This window comes from Pseudophryne corroboree, chromosome 3, assembly GCF_028390025.1.
Source record: "Pseudophryne corroboree isolate aPseCor3 chromosome 3, aPseCor3.hap2, whole genome shotgun sequence".
NCBI classification, from domain to species: domain Eukaryota; kingdom Metazoa; phylum Chordata; class Amphibia; order Anura; family Myobatrachidae; genus Pseudophryne; species Pseudophryne corroboree.
In genome coordinates this window covers 235,729,335-235,746,603 of record NC_086446.1, presented here as the reverse complement: position 1 = coordinate 235,746,603, position 17,269 = coordinate 235,729,335, and the positions used below count along the sequence as shown (strand labels likewise).

Genomic DNA, 17,269 nt, shown 5'->3' with positions numbered 1-17,269 from the left:
TTTCAAACCACAACAAATCAACTGGACAAGCTGCCAGTGATGCGTCTCTTCATTTAGAACAAAGACTTGATGTCTCAGTTTAAAATCAGCTCCTGACACTAACTTCATGGGTCTTAGCAAGTTACTTAACCTCACTGTTCCTCTGTGAGTCTGTGTTATGGCAGAATCCTTAGTCAAGCACATTGAATAAATGAAATTGAAGGAAAAATTCCTTTGCTTCTGCTGTATTTAACCTGTGACCCTGCATTAATGCAAAACAGCCATGGTGGCTGCAAATCTGATCTAGTGAAACCCAGTTGTGTGTTTTAGTAAAAAAAAAATGAAATGTGCGGTATTCGATAGCATGCCAGCATCCTTACACATCCCTCTGTGTAATAATGTACTGTACGTTTGGTTTGATACAAACAACACTCTTAGGAGCTAGTTAGAGTGTCACTATTCAGTTATAGGATATGTAAGATGTTGAAGGAAAGCTGTGATGTACTGACTATTGGAATTTGTCTATGGTGGTATGCAGTTCCACAAGGCTCTAGGTAGCTCCAGATATTTTGCATCTTTGTATATAATATGGACATTATTAAAAGTATGATGATGATGATGATGATTATGCTTTATTTATATGGTACTACAAAGGGGTTTATCCAATTACCCACTGTCAATGACCGCGGGTAATTGTATCGCCAAGGGCTATCCAATTAGCCCTAATGTGGCGCGCTCTTTCTACCGATGCCGGCATTTATCAGGGATTACAGTATGCTTCAGTGCCTTAGACACCCGAAGCATAATCCGTGATAAGTGTCCTGCCAGAGCCACGATGACACATGGGATTGGGGACTTATCCCCGTTCCCATGTGTTATTGCACGATCGCGGGTCTAATCAGTCATTAATTGCGATAAACGCCCATTATTATTGGCCGAAAAGGGGCTTATTGGATACCCCCCAAATGGTCTGCAGTGCCTTACATAGGGGGTCATTTAGATCTGATCGCTGCTGTGCGTTTTCGGACAACAGGCGATTAGGTACTTAATGCGCATACGTATGCACCACAATGCGCTCACAAGTCGGATAACAACAATGGTCATCACCGGTCAGCGATGGGATGGTGTGAAATTTCCATTCGCACGAGCGTTTGCAAGGTGATTAACAGGAGGTAGTCGTTCATGGGTGGCAACTGACCGTTTACCGGGAGTGTTCGGAAAAACGCAGGCGTGCCCAAGCGTTTTAAAGGAGAGTGGTTGACGTCAGCTCCGGCCCCGATCAGCCTGTTGTGTTCACACTGGAGAAGTAAGTCCTGGGCTGTGCACAGACTGCACAAAGTGGATTTTAGCAGCTCGGTATACACATGGGATCGCACACTTGCACAGCGAATATAAACTCCCCCTGTAGGCGGCGACTAACTGAACGCAGAACAGCAAAATTTGCAGCCCAGCAATCAGATCTGAATGACCCCCTTATACATAAACAGAAGCAGTGCAAACAAAACAAAAAAGTCCAAAAAACAAAACAGTACAAAACATTGCGGAACTTAAGATACAAGCTACAGTATATAACCACTGCTGCACATGCAGTCATAATATCCACAAAAGCAATGCGAGTGCAACCCAGAGGTTTGGTGCAGTTGATGGCAATCTGGAGACATTACACAATATTCTATATAACATCAATGCTGCAGTACCATTACACTGTAGTCTATATAACACCAGTGTCAATGACGTGCAATCAGGGTAGGCAGGGGAGGCCATTGACCTTACCGCACCTCACTTATCAGTGTTCTACTATCAATGCCTGAGCACTAATGCTATTATTTATTATACAATGCTGGATAGTCATTACACAATATTCTATATTAAAAATAGTGCTGGGCTATTGTTGCCCTATATTCTAAGAAAAACAGCATTGTTGGCTGACATTACACAATTTTATATATAACACTAATGCTAGACTATCATTACAGAATTTTCTAAACATTGTAATACCAATGCTGGACTATCATTACACAATCTATATAATAGAATCGACTACTGATAAAAATGATGTCATCACATTGGAATGTAATGACAGTTGGATTGAAGTCTGACCAAATCCCATTAGTGTCAGAGATTCACAAGAGAAAATGAGGGAGCTGTGATAGAGAGAGAAAGTGAGGAAGGGAGAAAGAGTTGCGAGAAGGGAGAGAGTGGGGGAGGAGAGAGATGATGAAGAAATAGAAAGTGTTGGTGGACAGAGAGAAAAATAATAATAAATAAAAGCCAGGCAATGCCAATCTTTACAGCTAGTATTTTATATGCTTAGCTGCCATTGCGCAATATTTATATATCACCAGTGCTGCTTATTCTTATAAAATATTATACATTGTGGGTCATTCAGGTGCGGTTGGATTAGCTAGCAATGCTGCTTCCTTGTTCTACATAGAGGCAGTACTGGATAATCATGATGCAATATTATACAGTTTGCATTATATTTTTGATCAATATTATAAGTTATACGTTGTGTGATACCGTTGTGTGGACCACTATTTTCTAAGACATTTTAATTAAGATATATGCTATATACAGAAAAGGGTCCTGCCAGTGAGCCAACAATATAGCAAATGCATTCCTGTGCACAGGTTTTTAATGCAGACAAAGCTATGCCATAGAATGTTTGCCTACAAAACAATGTGCAAGAATGAATCTTGAAACAACTGTGATGTGATATACATACCCTTAACAACTACAAATAAAAATTAAAAAAAGGTTTGCTTCATAAAATCAAACTCTCCATAAAATAAGTCCCTCTTTTTTTCAGACTTTTAAAAGCACATATGGTTTACATTAGTTTTAGTCTAAGATTATGGCGGCATAGCTGAATCTTAGCCCCAGAGAAAGTCCTACGGGTATAAGGAGGCCTCATTTGTTAGGGGTCATATCACACGTCCTACAGTACAATTAATGTTTCACAAATAATGGTGCGTGAGATCTCTCTTTTTCAAAGTTTCTTCAGTTCTATACTTTCCAGAAATAATATGTACTTTCTAATGTGTTTCTGTGCCACGCCAGTCCAGCTATTGTTTTCTGCAAGTGATATGTTAGCTTGAAGGTCTTTACATGGAGGTAAATGACTTATTCGTTAAACATTGTCACGCTATGAATCCATTATTAGTTGATGTAAGAGCGTATGAGAATTCTACCTGCTTGTACAATATGTACAAAATATGTTGAGTTTAAAAATATTGTATCACATTAAAATGTGAAGGTTGTATAAATAGTGCACAGATATATTGAGACTATTTGCAGTGACGATGATAGTACAGTAAACAAGTTTGAGTGAGGACACTTCTATACAGAGGCAGGGAGAGTGAGAGACCCTAACCCAGTGGTTCTCAAACTGTGTGCCTAGGCACCCCGGGGTGCCTCAGGACACTTGCAGGCGTGCCTTGATTTGGGGCTCCAGGACCAATTCCAATTATTTATTATCAATATGATAGGTAAAACTATTGCTGGTGGTTGTCAATTATAAAACACAATTAACTTAATTTAACATTACTTTCTAAATATCTTTAAGAAACTTTTGGCCTAGGGGTGCCGTGAAAAAATTCTGATACTCTAGAGCACCGTGATTCAAAAAAGTTTGGGAACCACTTACCTAACCCATTTATTTGATCAGTTGTACATAAAACAATATATAGTTGTTGTTTTTTTTCTATAAATTTACTGCAATAAAATCACTTGAATGCAATGTATTTCACCTAAATGAAAAAGGAAAGGCTGTCCCAACTGTGTTGAGGCATTGCCCTATTTGCATACCTTCTGTAGGCTGTATCAGGGACGGATTGGCCATAGGACTCTTATACTACATTCAGACCGCAAATGCCGGATCCTACCCGGTAAGACAAACGTGTACTTACCGGGTGGGATCCGGCATTTGCGCTCCGCTGCTGGCTTTCCGACCCGGCAATATACCGGGTCGGTTGCCATAGCAGCGGAGGGAGCACCAGCAGCAGGGGCGGGGGTGGAGGCGGCGCCGGGAGATGAGCTCATCTCCTGCGCCGCCTCTCCCTATGCTGTGAATGGGAACCGTGTCGCATCGACACGGCTCCCATTCACACCGCACCTGACCCGGTAATCAACCCGGGTAAAACCCTTCTTTTTTACCGGGTTCAATTACCGGGTCAGGCGACCCGCTAAATCGTGAAAGGACCTTTCACATCGCACACTGACCCGGTTCGACACGGTAATATGCCGTGTCGATACCGGGTTATTTGTGCGATGTGAAAGGGGTATTAGGGAAGATTCCTGGTGGGCCGAAGTACATGTGGGGCCTGTTTTGTTTGTACATGTGAGGGATGGTGCTGCCGCCATGGTTACACGGTATATCTCTGGTGCTGACCATGTTTGGCTACTTCTACAAATTTTTCCAGGGCCACTTTCAGTTCCCAATCCGCCCCTGCCCGTCCTTGAAAGAAAGTGCAATGGAACATGCTAGCGCTACATAAATGTTAATAAATAAATAGATATATAGATGTTACAGCCAAGAATGATAAAACCTCTTGGTGTCACTGGGTCTTTCAAACAGCAATGCAAATTGAAAACAAATTGTAATACCAAAAACTATATTATACATTTAATCTTTTTTCCCCTCTGGGGGCCAATGTGTTTTATTTTTCTCTTGTGCAATGTTTTCCATCTGTGCTTGTGTCTGAGTTGCACCGTACATGCATGCTCCGCAATGGTGTTTGTACAGAGTTGCAGTACAAAGTCAGACACACACCCCAAGAAGTGTATTAGAAATTTGTTGGTCATTCCTGTGTGTTTACAGGGGGCTGGCTAATCAGATACAAATGTAACGTAGTGTGGGCGTGTTGCTAAAAATGGCTGCATAAAGAAACGTTGAATTGCTCACATTGGAGGCCATACTCAGAGGCATGATCTGCATCTAGCATAAGGCTGGTGAAAGTTTAAATGGTGAGGCCGATGGTGGTGTCTAAAGATGCACAAAGCGTGACTGCAGCATCTGTAGACACTGAAAGTGGGCATCTCAGTCTTTTCATATTTGGATGCACAGATATACACCAGGGAACTGCATTGTATCGTCATTAGCATATAGTCACAGATGCAACTGCAGCAAAAGATGCAAGGAAGGCCGCAACTCCGTCCAACTCAGAAACAGACACTATGAGGCGTAATCCCGTCCTCTCAACAGACCCCACCCCCACAGCAGACCCCACCCTCATTAGGGCTGCTTCCATAAATTTCCCGGGCTGGTTTTCCATCTCAATCCACCTGTACTCTACATGCTTTCATGTCCTGTTGTGTTCTCTGCAGGATATTGGGTAATACTATGCTCTGGTTAGTTCCAATATTCTGTGTAGATTTGGGGTACTCGGCAAGCAGTTTCTTGAATGAATTCATTTACAGAGGCTTGTATTGAAGCTTGTATTGAGCCCTAATTTACTCCCATTTAGTATTTAGAAAATATAATATGGCTTACACGGCTTTGGTTAACATGTTCCAAATGTAGAAATGTAAAGAGAAAAATGTGAGCAGAGAATAGGACTCAGTCCTGCGGATAAGTAACATACCCTATTAATTAAATTAGAGGGGTACAGCCTAGCGAGAACAGCGTCCAGAAGAATTAGCAGATTGCTCATATCTTTCATTACACATCACTTTAGAGAAAGGGTGGGGGATCTTGCCAAAATCACACAACATCCTAGCAGAATGTGCTCTCCACCGAACATTCTTCTACAGGGACTATAGCGCTCATTATGTAAGCAGTAACTTTTCTCAAAGATATATAGTTAATTGAAAATAAACAAAGTTCTTTCCAATCACATTGTGTTATTTTTGACTATTAGAGCATATGTTTTCTATTAATAAAATATATATATAGCTAGAGAACAAGAGATTAATGTATATTATTATATTGTAAAGCTGAAAACACAAAATTATTTGTATTCCACAAATGCTGGGCTGGTGAGGAAGAGAGAACATAGTTGATAGTTCCTTTGAGTGTAGATGGCAAGTTTGTGTTTCTGTACGTTGCTGTGCTGGCCTGTATATATGTACACTGTTGCAGAATGTTGGTCTAGACCAGGGTAGACAACCTGTGTCATTTCCGCTGCTGTGAATTACACATTCAGCCTGCCCTGTTACAGGTATTCTGTTAGGGCATGTTAAATCTATGGCAGAGCAGACTGAGATATGTAGTTCCACAGTAGGTGGATTGCCACAGGTTGCCTACTACTGGTAAAGTTTTGCAAGTTAATAACATTATTTCACTACAGTGGTGTTGGCACGATTTGTTGTGTCGGCAAGACAAATTGTCTACAACGCTATGTGTGTACCTTTGATTTGCAAACTTCTGATGTCAATAGCGACCTCTTCCGGTCGGCCCCGCTGCAGGGCCGACGAAAGATATCGCTGGCGACCTGAAGCAGTGCAAATAAATGACAGAACAATATGTCCTTCCGTCCAACATATGTGTACAGCAAATTCCACTTAGTCCGGGCCGAAGGTGTATTTAGCCTGACCATCGGGACGACTGGCCGCCGCTCAGGTGTGTACCAGACCTTAGAGTGGAAGTCTCTACTCTGGAGATGGCTATTTTGTGGTCTAGACCATTTGTTCATGAGACTACAGCTGATCAGTTCACTAGGAACCTGTAGCATCTCTGAGGCATGAGGCACACTGCACTCAGTATTAGTTCAGACATCAAAATAGCCGTCTCCACCTTTTTTGGAGGTATTTCCAGCCCTTATAGTTTATGTATAGTGCCCCTTTAGCTATTCATTCTGTAAAGTAAATAGATCTGAAAGTGACTGTGTTGAATGAGGGATTTATAGCTGAATATCTCTGGATTTATGTGCCAAATACAAGCACTACTAATTGCTGTGAGCAGTGTAGTTCCTGCCAACATCGTAAAACTAATATGCAGCCATAGAGAAACAAATTATCACTAGCCTGCAAGACAATAGAGCATTCATTTTCATTGTCCTACGTTAGGCATTTCAGATACCCCCGTGAAGAGTGGCTCGGTCTAGCATTTCAAATGCTCCATTTTCTATGCTTCGCCTGCTATAGTACATGTGGTAGCAGATCAGCTCTAGAACCGTATCCCTGCTGACAAAGAGCGTCCCTTAGTGTGAGTTGTGTGCGACGGTCCCTGGCATGCCAGCATTTGTTCAGCTGTTCATTCTCCAGCTAATCTAGCATCTTATATAAAAACAAACATGTTCTTTAGGAAAAGGACATCGAGAGAAGACACTGAGGCCCTGTCCATTCTTAAGAAAGTGGGGCTACAGATACTGACTACAGGCATTCTGTTCTGTGCTATTTAGGGCTCTGTCTCACATGCTTAGAACTGAGGGTTTTGTTTATTACTCACTGTAAAGGTGATCCCTGCCAATGGTAAATATAAATATATATCAACTGCAAATTATATTAAAATATGTTTTATATTTTGATGTGTTTTTTTTTAAATATTTTGTCTTTGTACACTAAATAGAACTGAAAGTCCAGTCTAGCTAGCCTCGTCAAGCATGTATATATCTCCTGAGACAGGCCTGATGGGGCAGTAAGTCATGCCTTAGTGCTCCGGGCCAGGATTTCAGAAGTAGTTGAGTATTGATAAATGTTGGCAATGTGTTTTTTTCTATCTTTGCCATAAATGGTGATAGAAGAGCAATCCTCTTATACGATATTGCTAAATAGACGCATATCTAAGAACTGACATCTATCCTGACTGCTTAGAGCAGTTCAAGAACTAAGATGAATTATTATTATTATTATTTTTATTATTGTTATTATTATTATTAATACATTTTATTTGTAAAGCGGCAACATTTTGTATGAGAGGATAAACAAATACATGAGAGACAGATGCATACATATAACATATAGGGGCATATGTAATAGGGTCTGAGTTTGCTGAAGGTGCTGGATACTGGCCAGTCTCAACTTTTTTTTTTTTTTAAAGCGGCAATCATTTAGAAGGCAAAACCATACCTTGTAAACGATTGACGCTTAAAAAAAATCTCAGAGATCAGTTGGCATCCTGCTCATCCAGCAAACTCAGCCCCTATTACATATGCGCCTTAGAAGGGTTGGCAGTATATTGGTACAGTGGTTGGCATTGCTACCTCATAGCACAGGGGTCTTGGGTACGACTCCCACTAGGGCTGTATCTATGTTGAGTTTGTATATTTTGCTTGTGTTTGTGTGGGTTTTGTCCCACATTGTCCAAAAACATGCTGCTTGGTTATTAAGGGGTCTATTTACTAAGCCTTAGAGAGAGATAAAGTGGACGGATATAAAGTACCAGCCAACCAGCTCCTAACTGTCATTTTGAATACAGTGAAGACTCCAATAATACAATATACAGTAAGATTTTATATCATGTCAAAATTCTGATGTATTGTAGCCCGAAAAAACGAATTTATCACGCTGACTTGTGCTGGACAGAAATATATTTTTTGTAAGACATAGCAACCTTTCAGGTTATTAAGAAAAGTCTTACAGATGTAACTATTTCTGTACAGATTATATTAGACTATCTTATCCCTCCTCTGTGTTAGATCTCAGTTCTCTGGGCACTATGGGGTTCCTTCTACTAGAACTTAAAAGTCTGATCACGTTGTGCTCACCTAGAGTTTCAGGCTGTTGATTATACTTTGAAGTTATTCCACAGGGATTCCTGCCGAGACTGTGACCTCAGAACAGAACGGAGCAGAGTTAGAGACTCAGAATAACTGGGGCATACTTAAATATATGAAATCTTTGTTGGAAATAGGATGCATGTTGTGCATACATTAACCTGCAAGTTGCAGCGGTCAACGTGTCATTCAAAGATCTTAAGATATAAAAAGAAAAGCTTCAAGTCAGTAACTAAGTACAACACTTGGTACACTGCTCGGCTTATGTGCATGTCTAAATATGTATACAGGTGTATACTGTGTATGTATATATATATATATATGTAAGTAAATTTCTGAATTGTATTGTTTCCCACTAGGTCCATCAGGTATCTACCAAGGAACCAATGGTTTGACTAACTCTGGAGCCTTCAGCGGTGTGCATCAGGTGAGCTATTCACACTAATCTCTCCAACAGACTGGGGGAAGATTTATCAAACCTTGGAGAGAGATCAAGTCCCAATCAATCAGCTTATAACTGTCATTTAAACACAGCCTGTAAAATTACAGTAACTGATTGGTAGGTACTTTATCTCTCTCCAAGCTTTGATAACTCTCTCCCTATATAACAATACTCTTTGTTTTTGTTAAGAATGTTCTAAGTTTATGTCCAGTCTGTAATTAGTTTGCCTACCACACAGTAGATAAAAATGTGTGTCCCTCAATAAGAGTGTAAGCTTGTACAATACTGCATGGAACTTGTGCTGTTCTAAAAGCACAATAACTCCTTGTGAGCTCCTCTGGCCCAGTGACCGCTTTATAAGAATCCTGGTTTCATCTTGGTAAAGCAAATACCTCCCCTCTAAGAGAGATTTTGGCAGACAGTGTGATTGAATTCAGCCAACACTCCAGTTCCCTTCAGGATGCAGAATATGCTGATATGGGTTTATAGTACGGGGAGACTAATATGGTACCAGGACATAGACTGTGCTATATTATGGATAAATTACATGTTCTACCTCTCCCGTGTGTACCACGGAGCACACTTTAAGTATTCCCATGCAGATAAATGCATTGAAATTGTAATAATATAAATAACTGATGCGTTAGTTATTATACAAAAAAATGTGTGCTCATTTAAAATAAATAAATCAGCTGGTCTGAATGAAAATATAATATGTCTCATTTCTCTGATTGAAGGAATATTCATCCTATCCTGGCTTTAGCCAAGGCCAATATACACAGTATTACAGCACGTCATACAACTCCCCATACGTACCCACAAACAGCATCAGTCCAACAGCCATCTCCAGTTCCACGTACTCCCTGCAGGAAACGTCGCACCATATTTCCAACCAGAATTCCGACTCACTGTCAGGTAGGTAACTGTCTGCAATTCATCTCTTTGTAGGTAATACGTAACAGTGAAAGAAATATCTTATGCATTATTTAGCAGTCTAGACACGTTTTACAGCATGGTTTTGCATGAAACGAGTAAAACGATTTCATTTCTATAGAGCCTTGCGCTGCATTTCACAGTGTAATGGATGCGCAGCGCAACCTTTAAGTCTGCCATGTTTAAATTTCTTCCACAAATAGATTGTGGCAGTGGCTGTTCCAGGATGCTAATTTGTGTAATTTCTATTAATGTAACTGTAATTTGCTGTTTTAGTTTCACTCTGCATCCAGGTTGTGTGACACCCCAACTATATCCATGTGTAGAAGAGGCAATATATTTTATATTTACCAAATAAAATGATTTATCTGCAGGAGAATACAATGCTCACAATGGTCCCTCCACTCCAATTAAAGATTCAGAAACTGAGCGCCAACAAAGAGGATCTGATGTAAAGTTACGAGGCAGGTCTAAACGAAATAATGACCCATCGCCTGCAGTGGACAATGAAATTGAGGTACATACTTACACCTCTTGCTATGAAATTACCCTTTTGTACAAAGACAATTCATGGAGGAAGAAGCCCAGTAAAATGGGACACTTTTTGAGAATAGACCAGAGTTTCTCAAACACGGTCCTCAAGGCACCCCAACTGTCCAGGTTTTAAGTATATCCATCCTTGACCATAGGTGACTTAATTAGTGCCTCAGTCAATTTGATTTAACCATCTGTGCTAATTATTATATCACATTTGTGTGTTGTTGCACCAAAAGCTTGTGCAACTAGCACGTCATTTGCATGTATCAGTTTAGCCCAGAGGTTCCCAAATGTGGTCCTCAAGGCAGCCTAATGGTCCAGGTTTTAAGTATATCCATGCTTGGCCACAGGTGAATTAATAAGTAGTTCAGTAGTTTGATTTAACCGTCTGTGCTGAGCCATGGATATCTTTAAAACCTGGACCATTAGGGTACGTTATGAACTACATTTGGGAAACATTAGTTAAGGCTATGAATGAGTGGAAGCAACGTACCTGAACTAATTTCTGAAGATGCACAAAATCAGTAACTCCATAAGGACTTCTAGATGACCCCACTGAGTCCATCATGGTTATAAATAGATGTATTTCATTTTGTTTTCTTATGAATAAGTGACAGGAGCCCTTGCTAGACTATTTGTGTATAATATTGCACCAAACAATAGACAAATGTGCCCAGGGATTTTTAAAGAAACAGGGGCAGGTGTTTTTCAGTGGGCATTACTGCCAGTGAAGACAGTTGTAATCTTGCAACAGACATTGGTGCCAAAGCAATCCAGATGTTCCGGATTACAACGGATGCCAAACAATGTCTGAAATGTGCAGAAACAAATAATAAGCTGTGATTTACTGACCTGCAGGGAAATGTTGGCACACTCAACAGCTGAAGATGAAAATCCATCTGCTATGAGACTTACCTTATCTACCGTTGACTTAGATTGAAGTGGGATCTATGGGATACTATAAATTACCTGGTTGACTTTGTTAGAGTTAAGCGTTCTTTATTGTGCAGAAAGACATGAAAGACATTTAACCAGAATCCAGCCTGTCAGACTTCTGGCCACGCTAATCAGTGTTACATATTGCAATCCATGGATCTTGTTTACATTTTGCAGTCTCCTAAATTCAGTACGCATGCTGCATATTCTACATTAATCCCAATGCCTGATAACATAAATCTGATAAAAAAAATCAATTGTATCATGTTTGTGTGTAATTATCTTGTAACCCAGTGTTTCCCAACTGCAGCCCTTAGGGTCAGTGCATGTGTTATAGGTCTCCTCAATATTACAAGTGAAGTCATTATCTCCACCTGTGGATCTTTCAAAATGTGTCAGACAATAATGAATACACCTGTGTACCAGGCTTGCTTCTTCCGGGAGGTAGCAGCCTGGTCAGCTGAACATGGGGCGGGGCTATGGAAAAGGGGGCGGACTGTGGTCCTAGAGACTTAATCAGGTCATCGCGGCCACGTTCCCCGCTGTGCAATGCCCACATTGCCGGCATTGCAAAGCAGGGGCCAGGGCTACGATGACGTAATTCACAATGGATTGTGTCATCAGCCTCCTTAGACCGCCTACTTTCACAGGCATTGTGGGGGGGCTGCGGGCTGCCTACCTTTCTGTGGTGCCAGGAGCGCCACACGATTTTCGGGAGCCTCCCGGCCGATCTGGGAGAGTAGGCAAGTATTTTATTACATACATTTTTCTGCTTTACTGATTTGAAATTAGTGTGCGTTGGCCCGCTATGGGGTTACTTACAAGCATGCTACATCCGGATTTCATTGTGTGCTTCACAGTAATGGTGTCATGTCAGTGCCAGATAATAAGGAGAATGGTTGATGAGGTAAACCTTTATGCTTAAAACTTGGTTGTGTAAGTATGACAAGCAATAAGTTAATGTAAGGGCATGTCTACTGTAGGGTTAGGGCTCACTGTGGGGGATGCCTATAAAGCAGAGAGAGATGATGTTCCAACCAATCACCTTCTAACTTGGAGTCTAATTCAGTCCTGATCGCAGCAGCAATATATATCTCTAATGGGCAAAACCATGTGCACTGCAGGGGGGGGGGGGGGCAGATATAACATGTGCAGAGAGAGTTAGATTTGGGTGGCGTGTGTTCAAACTGAAATCTAAATTGCAGTGTAAAAATAAAGCAGCCAGTATTTACCCTGCACAGAAACAAAATAACCCACCCAAATCTAACTTTGGTTTTTCCCATTAGAGAAAGATTTTACTGCTGCGATCAGGTTTGAATTAGGCCCTTGTACTTTACCACACTGGAAGGCTTAGTACATCTCCCTCCAAAGTTTAATACATTTCCCCCTGAGTGTTTTAATGAATATGTAAGTTACTGTAAATAACTGGTTTGGAGTTGTAATTAGGGTTAATGATCAGACATATGGGGTTGATATCTGAGCACCTCACAAAGCCCTTCAATCAATGGATCACACCCCAGGGCTTGTGGTGTCTATTTACTAAGCCTGGGGAAGAGATAAAGTGGACAGAGATAAAGTAACAGCCAATCAGCTTCCGAACTGCCATGTCACAGGTTAGGTTTTAAAAATGACAGTTAGGAGCTGACTGGCTGGGACTAGGGGGTCTATGTACTAAGCCTTGGATGGAGATAAAGTGGATAGAGATAAGGTACCAGCCAACCAGCTCCTGTCATTTTTCAAACCCAACCTGTAACATGGCAGTTAGGAGTTGACCCAACCTGTAACATGGCAGTTAGGACTGGAGTTGACCCAACCTGTAACATGGCAGTTAGGAGTTGACCCAACCTGTAACATGGCAGTTAGGACTGGAGTTGACCCAACCTGTAACATGGCAGTTAGGACTGGAGTTGACCCAACCTGTAACATGGCAGTTAGGACTGGAGTTGACCCAACCTGTAACATGGCAGTTAGGAGTTGACCCAACCTGTAACATGGCAGTTAGGAGTTGACCCAACCTGTAACATGGCAGTTAGGAGTTGACCCAACCTGTAACATGGCAGTTAGGAGTTGACCCAACCTGTAACATGGCAGTTAGGAGTTGACCCAACCTGTAACATGGCAGTTAGGAGTTGATTGGCTGGTACTTTATATCCATCCACTTTATCTCTATACAAGGCTTAGTAAATAGACCCCCTTGGTTCCATTCTTCCAGCCTTCATAGTAAGTCACATATACGTCTCTGTTTAGTGTGTCACACAAACAGTTGTCACTTAAATTGCTATTAAGGATTTGCACACATTTTTGCATAAATGCGGCTTTGTATAGAAATGTTTCCACTGTATTTCCACAGATCTACAAAATAAAATGAGACACAGTGTAATACATCAGCTTCACAGACAATAGAAAGTAAGGCAAGACAGTTTGTCATTACATCAAACTAATCCCATTTTTTTTTAATGCGTTTTCCACATGGCTTCTTTTTTGTAGACAAGATTTTGCAAACTAGCTTACGAAAAATTGGCCAGCTAACAAAGGATTTTTATTTTTAAATATATTATGGCTTGAAAAGCCTTGTATGTATTTGAATAAATGTCCTGTAGTGAGCTTGGCAGCAATTGTGAAGATTATAGCAAAACTTCTACTACCTGCACTGATTTGTTTCTGCAACATGCTGAAAGTTTTTTTATTTTTTTTATTTTCTTAAACAGACAAGAAACAATAACGCTTTTTCATTGAATTAGTTTTAATCAAATACCTGTGTATTTATCACCATCATGAATGGGGCAGTGTCATGTGACTGACTATATTCAGTCATCTGTGGATCATGTGACCATAATCCTGTCCACTTACTGATCACCATAAGGCCAGATAATGTCATATGAGAAAGCTTCATGAATGTTCGGCCATTTTGTTTACTTTGACCTCATCCCTGTGTCAGAGATTCAGTGGACGCACAGTGATCTCACCCTAGGGTGAAGTGGTTAGCCGAAGCTTGATAAACTGCTCAATGTACATTTAATCTCTCGCTTATTATGCAACTTTCCCCTATCAATTTTACATTATCCTTTCTAAATGACCAACAATAGTTACTAGAACCTACAGTAGGAAATGATAGATTTAAATTCAGATGTACAGTAAAGGCCAGTTTATAGTGTATGTTTTCTAAGGCTCCAACATGCATCAATAAAATAACCCATTACAGGTTGAGTATCCCATATCCAAATATTCTGAAATATGGAATTTTTTGAGTGAGAGTGAGATACTGAAACCTTTGTTTTCTGATGGCTCAATGTACACAAACTTTGTTTAATAGTTACACAAAGTTATTATAACTATTGTATTTAATGACCTTCAGGCTGTGTGTATAAGGTTTATATGAAACATAAATTACTTGTATGTATGTACACAAGCTTTGTTTAAGGCACAAAGTTATTAAAAATATTGGCAAAAATAACCTTCAGGCTGCGTGTGTAAGGTGTATATGAAACATAAATGCATTCTGAGCTGAGACTTAGACCCCATCGTCATGATGTCTCATTATGGTATGCAATTATTCCAAAATACGGAAAAAGCCAATATCCAAAATACTTCTGGTCCCAAGCATTTTGTATATGGGATACTCAACCTGTATTCTCTTATATGTTCACTAAAAGAACTGTTTTGTTTTTTTCCACTAGTCCAGAGTAAGCTACATATCTTTACTTTAGTTATACCAGCACAACAGTATAAGAACATGATGAAATGTTTTGTTCATAGCTTATGCAGGTACACATGTGACAAGTGTGCGTTGTTTCTATTTAGCAAGCACCAGCCTTAGTTGAGTTGTTTCTGGATGACTTGAATCCTGCTTGCCCCTCATTAGTTCTAAATTAACCCCATTCTTCATGTTCTACAGTTACGTTTACATGCATTAGTACTGCCCGTAGCTAGAGAATCCAGATCACATATGGATTACACAGGTTCTGTGGCTGGCTGATTTCAAGTCTTCATTATAGCTGGTTTTAATCAGCCACAGAACCTGTGTAATTCATATGTGTCCCTTATTGAAGGGATAGCTCAGAAATAAATGTACACAGAAAGAATAAAACAACTACCACTAGCCTTATTGATGCAGCATAGTGTGTGACAAAAGCCTTATGTTCACAATATGTTGGCGTCCATGAAATCAGCACTGTAAACATATGCTTCATAATATCCCCACTGTACATATGCTGGGATAATACAGTATGTGCTTAAAATATCCTATAAGATGCTACTTTTTTTTTAATATGGCCTACATACATGTAAATGAGTCAGGAGTTCTGGTTTTGGTAATAACTTAGCTGCCTCACCGGCGATTGGGAAACATTAGCCAGTATGATGTATGGAAATTCAGTTGACAACATAATGCTTTGTAACCTGTGTCTTTATAGTATCAATCACCCAGCTGCCAGATTCATGCCGCTGGTTTATGTAAAATGTTTAACAGAGGAATTGTTTTGCCCCTGTACTAAATTGTCCTATTCTCATCTGTCACAGCGCGTGTTCGTGTGGGATTTGGATGAGACAATAATAATTTTCCACTCATTACTCACGGGAACTTTTGCCACCAGATATGGAAAGGTAAGTGTAAATAATGCAAATCATTTTTGTTTCTGCTTCTTCCCCATCTGCATTTACTGTAAGTATAGGGGCTGCACCTCTTTAGTACACTTATATCCATAACCCTGAGTTTATTTTCTGATGCTACAAATGTACAGTACCTATGTTTCCAGCGTCAGGGGCGTAGCTTCTGTCTCATTCTTGTTTCATTTACTCTAGAACAATATGGGGAAAATGGAGCTATATGTTAGTCCTAAGTGAATGTGTCACCTACTCACAGTTAATGCAGTAAGCTTGTATATTGAACAGTTATTCATGATAACGAAACCTGTCAAGTAACTAGTAACATCAGTGTGGCTTTAGGCCAGAGGTCCTCAAACACGGTCCTGAAGGCACCCCAACAGTCCAGGTTTTATCCATGCATGGCCACATGTGACTTAATTTGTACTTCAGTCAATTTGATTTAACCGTCTGTGCTGACCATTGGATATACATGTATTTAAAACCTGGACCATTGGGGGCTTTGAGTACTGCATTTGAGAACCTCTGTTTTAGGTTCAAGGTGCCTCATAATGATGTGCCTTGATTCTTCTGAATTGATAGTATAAATATTGGTACAACCCACAAAGCATCTACCTCTACTGTGTTTGAGTCAGTGGTTCCCACATTGTTCTCAATGCATCAAAACAGTCCAGGATTTGAGCACAGATGGTTATATCAAAATTATTGAGGTACTAATTAAGTCACCTGTGCTCAAGCACAGATATACTTATAACGTGAACTGTTAGAGTGCTATAAGGACTGAGTTTGGGAACCTCTGGTTTAGGTGATCCCTTGAAGACTACATCATCCTACAAATAATTAAACGGTATGCAATTGTGTATTTCACAATAAGCCAGAAATAAAAACTTTGTTTCTAATCATGAACAGACCCTATAGCTTTCCTGTTTGACCTACTACATGGTAAGCCTACTACAAAGCCACCCAGCACCATGTGCCTCTGTTATACCTTAGTTTTCCATAGATCCCTGGCTGACTTCAATACTCCATTTCACCTGGTTTTAATCAGCCACAGAACCTGTGTCCAGAATTAAAGGGATGAGGTGGCAACCCTAATAATTATACATCTTTAGAATAACTTCTCTTGTGCGGGGTTTGAGATGGTCCTAGTAATGTGTAATGTTCTGCTTTCCTTCTCCATATATCA

The 17,269-nt window shown here is 40.3% G+C and overlaps 1 protein-coding gene across 2 annotated transcripts in view; it reads left to right on the top strand.

Moving 5' to 3' along the window:
* The window catches only part of EYA2 (EYA transcriptional coactivator and phosphatase 2), a 207,042-nt gene that overhangs the window by 130,495 nt on the left and 59,278 nt on the right, over window positions 1-17,269 (top strand). For both annotated transcript variants that reach the window (XM_063958926.1, XM_063958925.1), the window contains 4 exons: window positions 8,993-9,060; window positions 9,813-9,990; window positions 10,383-10,525; window positions 16,000-16,083. In XM_063958926.1, the coding sequence (XP_063814996.1) occupies window positions 8,993-9,060; window positions 9,813-9,990; window positions 10,383-10,525; window positions 16,000-16,083 (473 nt within the window). The remainder of the gene's footprint in view (window positions 1-8,992; window positions 9,061-9,812; window positions 9,991-10,382; window positions 10,526-15,999; window positions 16,084-17,269) is intronic.